Raw genomic sequence first — 6605 nt, 5'->3', positions numbered from 1 at the left:
CACCCACAAAGTAAGGATGACTAACTATTTATAGCTAAGAAAATCATTCTTGAATTGAACAGGATATGAATGAGGTAGTAAAGTAGGTAGATAATGAGAAATTATGATTTAGAGGTTTCATGAGTTACAAGACTAAAGAGGATGAATATGAGTTATTAATGAGTAGGAGGTTACGAAGAAAGTAATTGTCACTTTCTTGACTCTAATGGCCCCTAACGTACAGGTGATTCAGCAACATTATGGACACATTAATATGAAATGAGATAGTGGACAAATGAGTTGCAAATGAAAACCAAATGGTCATTCTTCTGCCTCCAACGAAATAGTAACAGAGGCACTTTAATATGATATATTCTTAATATTAAAATATAAGAACCATCAATTTGTTCAAGGCATTAAAGTCAGGTGGTGGTGAGGCAAATTTAGGAGTTGGGATGTCATAAAAGTGGACTTTGGCTATGTCTGAAGAATTTAAGGTGCTGGCTCGAACCCGAGCTTGAAAATTACGAGTAGCTGAGCCAACAGAGTAGACAAGAAGATTATATGATGTGGAGATTAAACAGGCAAGTTGAAGAAGTTGATTGAGATGTCCTTGAGCTGGAAATGGAACCATGACTATAGCTACTTTATGATCTTGTTTCATGTTACTAAGTTCATGGTTTAGTAAATTCTCATAGCTGCACATGGAAGTAGAAATATCGGAGTTTCCTACTTCTGTCGGATCCTCCCAGTCTCCTGATTGACCTCGTGTCATGAAAGATTTAAAAAGAATCAAAATGTCATCATTTGCCAGTTGGGTTTATTTTAATCTCATTCTTATTTACATAATATACACTTAGATTGGAAGTAAACGAAAACAAAGTAAAATACGGGACTTCATTAGAGACTACAGGAGAAAGTATCATTTATTGTCTTTCATCATACTTTCTCCTGCAAACGAAGCCATATCTAAGCGTTGTACCTCCATATATATGTGTGTGTGTGTGTGTATATATTTATATTTATATTTTCTTGATACCTGCAACAAAAACAATTTTACACGAGCTCTGAAGCCAAAGACTACACGATACATCAATTTTTATTGCTAGTGCAGAGGACACTGTTCTTACGGTTTAACGTACCACAAATGAACAACATACAATTTCAGCCACAAAACTTATGACCACAATCAAGAAGACAACACATGAAAGGCATGAAAGACAGACATCGACTCAAGAACTATAAAAACGCTTGATAGAGGTTTTTTCTTTATCCAAGGTACCAGCATCATGCAATGTGATTCATTGAGGACCTGCACCAATGACAAATAATGAGCTTTCATTCTCTAAAGAGAATACATTGTAGTAGACAGAAACAAATTGCAAAAGAAAAAAAACTAAAAAAAGAACAGTTGGTAATTCTTAAACATCTATGTCATATTGCTAATTCATAAAGCTTGTCAGAGGCAGGGCTATACATAAGCTTGTTACATGTGTTATGTAAAACTGCTTTTACACAGAATCTCATGATCTGATGATGACTCATACTACTTTGTATGTTACATAAATTGTGATCTGTCAGTTCCTTTATCTTAGTATATGGGAGTTAGAAAACGGTTGGAAAATAAATTCAAGGAGATGGAGTTCCGATTGCCAAAATAAAGTGCCAAGGCGAATAGCTGAGCATCGCCATCGACATTTCTGTCTCAATTTTAGTTAAATGTCATCAATTTGAGAGCAGAAACTGGGTGATTGAATTGTTAGAATTCATAGTTAAGTAGTGAATATTCTTATCTGCCCCCCTATTGCTCCTAATTTTGGATTTCAAGGACCACATTTGGTATAATGCATTGCAATGCAGGACAGAAATCCCTGTTCCTATTCAACTTATACTGTATGGATGTGGAAAATGGGATAGCAGTTTGCAGAAATCTCTAAGAAGTATGAATTAGATAGTAATCAATCTAATTAAGGTGAAGGAAAGATTTAACTGACCTGTAAAGGAAGCTGCAGATCCAGTAGCAATCAGAGACCAGGAGGGAATATGGAAAGCTTAAAGCCAATGTTTTTAGTCCCTCCTTGAGTTTGCTCGTCTTTTTTGGCTTGTATTTTCCGTGCAGATATTGCTGCTGCTTTGGTGGAATTTTGCAAGTCTATCACTTGGAAGCTGCGTATATCAGCCAGGCCAATGGGGATTTCCTTAAGTTTATCACAGGAGTTGAGAACGAGATGCTTAAGTCTTGGAAAGTCATCAGCTGATGCTTTCCAAGTAGCTAAGTTTGTCCTTTCAATCCATAACACCAGTAGGGAACAAAAACCTCCAACTGACTCCCAGCACACTCCCGTAAACCCATTTTCTTTCACCTTCAGGACTTCAAGGTGTTCCAACTGTCCCAATATAGACATATCTTCCCATTTCAACCAGGTATCTAATAAAGTCAGCTTCCTCAACTTTGTTGGAAATATATATGCAGGCGGAAGGCGTAACTCTTTTCCTGTTTGATTACTAGTATCATTTATCAGCTTCAAGTTTTCAAGGTATTCTAGCTTCTTAACATTTTTCAACGACGCAGACTTATTAGGTTCAAGAAGCACAGCTATTTTCCCACGGATGCCCAGCTTTTTCAGGTTTGGAGTCCTTGCAAACACTTCTTCTGTGCAGCTTTCGGGAGCAATTGTGGAGAGAGTTTGGAGGCTTTGATTTACCAAAGTAACTTTACTACTTTTTGGAGCAACAGGGGCAGGCAATTTAGCAGAAGAGTTGGTGTGCAGATGCCTTAGTCGTGCCATATTCCATATGTTTGCTTGAATATCAAGAGTGCGTTGTTGCGTGTTAATTATGAGGGTTTGGATGTTCCAAAGTTCTCCCATGAGTTTAGGAAGCATCTTGATCGAGTCAGATGAGAAAGCAACATACCTCAAATGATATAACTGGTAAAACTCCCTGGAAAAGCGACTGAAGTTGATGGATTCTACATCTAAAACCCTTAGCAATGGAAACCCTTTTGGTATGGTTGGGATCTCGGCAGATGGCATCTCAACCTTTTTCGAAGAAAAAGATAAGAATGACCTGACATGTTCAGCTGAGGGTTTTGTAGAGATAAAATCTAAAACTGAGGAATGAATGCATAAGCGACGGTAGGTGGATAGTTCTCGTTTTCCAGGATAATATTGCTCAGAACCTAGCTTTATTTCTTGGAAAAGATTTTCTTCCTTCATAGCTTCTTGCCTGCAAAACTCATGCAACATGTCATGAACACGACATGTCTTGATTTGACCATCAGATGTTCTTTCCATTACCATCACTAGATTCCTGTTGACGAGATCATTCAAGTTGTCCTCTCCTTTACACTCAAGAGATAAGTGGCCTTTATACTGTATGAATCCCTCCGCGATCCACAAACGGATTAACTTCCAAGCAGGGATTTGAAAGCCACAGGGAAATGCACCACAATATAAAAAGCATGCTTTTAAGTCGTAAGGCAAGCGATCATAACTCATCTGCACCAATTTGTTACAATTCTCAGGTTGGTGTCTATTTATGAGGTGTTCACCCACACTCTCATCCACTTGTTTCCACTCTCTTGATGTCTTGCCTTTCCCTATTAGTGCACCCGCAATAACAACAATCGCAAGGGGTAGTCCATTGCATTTTTTTGCTATGCTCTGTCCAGATAGTTCCAATTCAGGAGGACATCTATCCCTATGGAAAACCTTCTTCTCCAGTAAAATCCGACTTTCATCTTCCGTCAGAAATTTCAAATCATGAGGTATAGGAGTGCATTGTTTAGCGACTTTGCTATCTCGAGTGGTCAACAATACTCGATTGCATTTGTTGCTGTTTGGGAAAGCTATCTTGATACGTTCCCAAGCTTCATCGGACCATACATCATCCAAGACAATCAAGTACTTTCCTCCCTTTCTCAAGAATTCTTGTATTACATCAGCTAAATCCTCCTCACACAACCCATGGTATTGTTTGGTATTTCGAGTAAATTTGCTGATGATGTTGAGAAATAATTCTCTTCTCCTGTATGATTGAGATACATAAACCCAAATACGAGTAAAAAACTCGTACCCAATTTTAGGATGCTTGAAAATTTTATTTGCTAGCGTCGTTTTACCGAGACCAGGCATACCAACAACTGGAACAACTTCCAGACAATTTGATCCCCCAAGAAGACGATCGATTACTTTGTCCGCTTCCCCATCAAATCCCACCACATCATCTTCCTCTACCACCGGAGGCTTTCAAAATAGAAAAGATAAAGATTAGATATATATTTCATAAAAGCAAAGGCAACCAAAATGTTACGTTATGTATTTTTGTGATGGTTGGTAAAGTAAAAGGCTCAAAAGCGGATTCACAATCAGATAGAACAGTAACATGACAATGTTAGGATATTGTGAATGTGAATTAAATTGCATGGCTTCTTATGAGGGCTATCTACGTATAATGTCATTCATCAAGAGTGTTACATGTACTCTCCTATTTCAATGCATTTTCGCTTTTCGAGAAAATGTTCTTAGCTAGGGAGCTAAGTTACTCGGACTCTTCACTTTCGGTGCCGCACCCGTGTCGACACGACATGGGTGTGGGTGTGGGATCCGTACCGGATCTGGTCAACCCCTCTTGGATACTTTGACCAAAATCGACGGAGAAATTCCGGACAGAGTCAATGATTTTTATAATCAAAACAAAATTTAAGGTGGACTTGAAGAAAATGGAATACCTTGTATATTGAAATTTCTATGTCACTCCTCTTCCTTTTATCTCCTTCAGGCATTCTCCTCTTGATCAATATCTTCTCCCCAAGTTTTCTACATAATACCTCATAATTTAGGTTTTACAATTCTATTTTTAGATATTTCAATTATTTTTAGCCGAATCCCCGCACCCGTATCCATACCTAGATCTGTATCCCCGAATCCTAAAATTTAGATCATGAAGGATCCAATCTCTAGATCCACACCCGTATCGGACACCCGTACCCGAGTCTGAGCAACTTAGCTAGGGAGTTCGACTTTACCATTGATCTTGGCCTCTTTTGTTTTAGATATAACTGATATGTTAAAAAAAATGGAGCAGTTCTATAGTTGTTAACAGATAGATTCAATTCTCACTAGATTACTCACTTTCCCTTTCCCCTATCCAAAAATAAGAAATGACAAAAAGGAATTATTATAACTTCTAAAAAAAAACAGCTACTCAATATCAGCAGATAAATTTACATTTGAATCGCTCAATAATGCAGAGTACATCAACAAAAAAATCAATTTGTGTTCTTTAATATGAGCATCTTTCAACATGGATCAAAGAGTACTCAGATAAGAAGTTATTTGTATACTCAACATACAACTTAATAATCAAAGGAACAACCAATTTTTTTTTTTTTTTAAAGATGGTGCAACAAAAATAGTTTGAAAGTATTAATTGAAAATGTCAATACATATTTTTATTAAGCATAGAGCGCTTTAAATAGCCAACTTAACAAATGAAAATCCGCATAAAATCTGCAGAATAATTTCAAAAGCCTAAAGTACTTAATTATTTTAGTAAATCAGCAGTAACAAAAGCAATTTTCAACAAAAAGCATAAAATAAGGTTGAGAGTGGTGTGACACCTTTCTTTCTTCGACACCTCTGGCAGATTGATCACCATCTTGAAGTGCCTGAAGACCATATGAATTATTCTGACGGATCTCTTTGACTTTAGTTCTAATACCTTTGATCTCACTAGCTACGTCCCTCACTCTTTTATAATAATAAGGAAAGTCTACAAACCTGCTTACTCCCTTATCTTTATGAAGCTTAGCTTCAATTACAAACTTATCAATAGCATCTTCAGCAGAGTTAACGACTGTTCTAATCTTCTTCACCAGCTCTTTCAGAACATCGTTCTCGTTGCGACATTTGTCAGCTTGCTTGAGGAACGCGTTGAAATCATTGAGATCTGATAGCAGACTCTCTGCTTCCTCCTTAACTCCAAGTATCAGCTCCGCGTTGTCGCGCAGCAACTGCATCAAGTTCTCCACCAGAAATTCCACTGCAACGTTCGCCATTTCAGGATTGATTTGGGCGGCTCAAGAAAATTAATGGTCTAAAGCCAAATTTGGAAGCTTAATACACCTTTCTTTTTCTTAACGCTGAAGAGACAGTCCTGTGTTTAAGCTTTAGCACTGAAGAGACTTTAAGCTAAGGGAGGAGAATATATGAAAATGCTAGGGTGTTGACTCCACTAGCTTTTTAAGACAGAGTCTTTCTTTTGTCCTCTTCATCTTTATATTCCCCATTATCATCGAACATTATTTAAAAAGGAAAAGGCCCCACAATAGCTTAGGTAGTAACAATAATTGCAAGTTGATGTCTTTTGACTGGGTAGTTGCTCTGTGCCAGTGTCTTTTCGACGCAATTGCTAGCATAATTGGGCTATTTTAGAAATACTACCGGCTAAATTTGTCAATTTTTGGTGTTTTTAGTAAGAAGAGGACTTAATGGAGGATGTAGCGTATGATAAAACTTCAATCAAAGCTCGATACTTTTGATATGGTGTATATTTATATTTAACCGTTAAAAGCTAGTCTCTATCTCAATTCACGTGTCTTACTTTCATTTTTTATCTATATA

The 6605-nt window shown here is 37.3% G+C and overlaps 1 protein-coding gene across 1 annotated transcript; it reads right to left on the bottom strand.

Moving 5' to 3' along the window:
* Positions 1–1060: 1060 nt before the first annotated feature.
* LOC132606420 (putative late blight resistance protein homolog R1A-3) lies at positions 1061–6239 on the bottom strand. Its single transcript, XM_060319910.1, has 3 exons — positions 5603–6239; positions 1974–4226; positions 1061–1291 (listed from the first exon to the last, which is right to left on the bottom strand). Exons 1-2 carry the CDS (start codon positions 6038–6040, stop codon positions 2004–2006), a joined length of 2661 nt encoding a protein of 886 aa, XP_060175893.1. The 5' UTR covers positions 6041–6239; the 3' UTR covers positions 1061–1291; positions 1974–2003.
* Positions 6240–6605: the final 366 nt, after the last annotated feature.

The sequence above is a fragment of the Lycium barbarum genome, chromosome 8 (assembly GCF_019175385.1).
Source record: "Lycium barbarum isolate Lr01 chromosome 8, ASM1917538v2, whole genome shotgun sequence".
Taxonomy (NCBI): Eukaryota; Viridiplantae; Streptophyta; class Magnoliopsida; order Solanales; family Solanaceae; genus Lycium; species Lycium barbarum.
Note: the sequence above shows the minus strand (reverse complement) of the source record. Positions and strands in the feature narration are given on the sequence as shown.

What these genes read in the sequence shown, in the direction of transcription:
- LOC132606420 (XM_060319910.1), bottom strand. Translation starts at nt 6,040, where the DNA reads ATGGCGAACGTTGCAGTGGAATTTCTGGTGGAGAACTTGATGCAGTTG. An exon ending in GAGGTGTCGAAGAAAGAAAG is followed by an intron (nt 4,227 to 5,602) that starts GTGTCACACCAC and finishes CTATTTTGAAAG; the next exon opens with CCTCCGGTGGTAGAGGAAGA.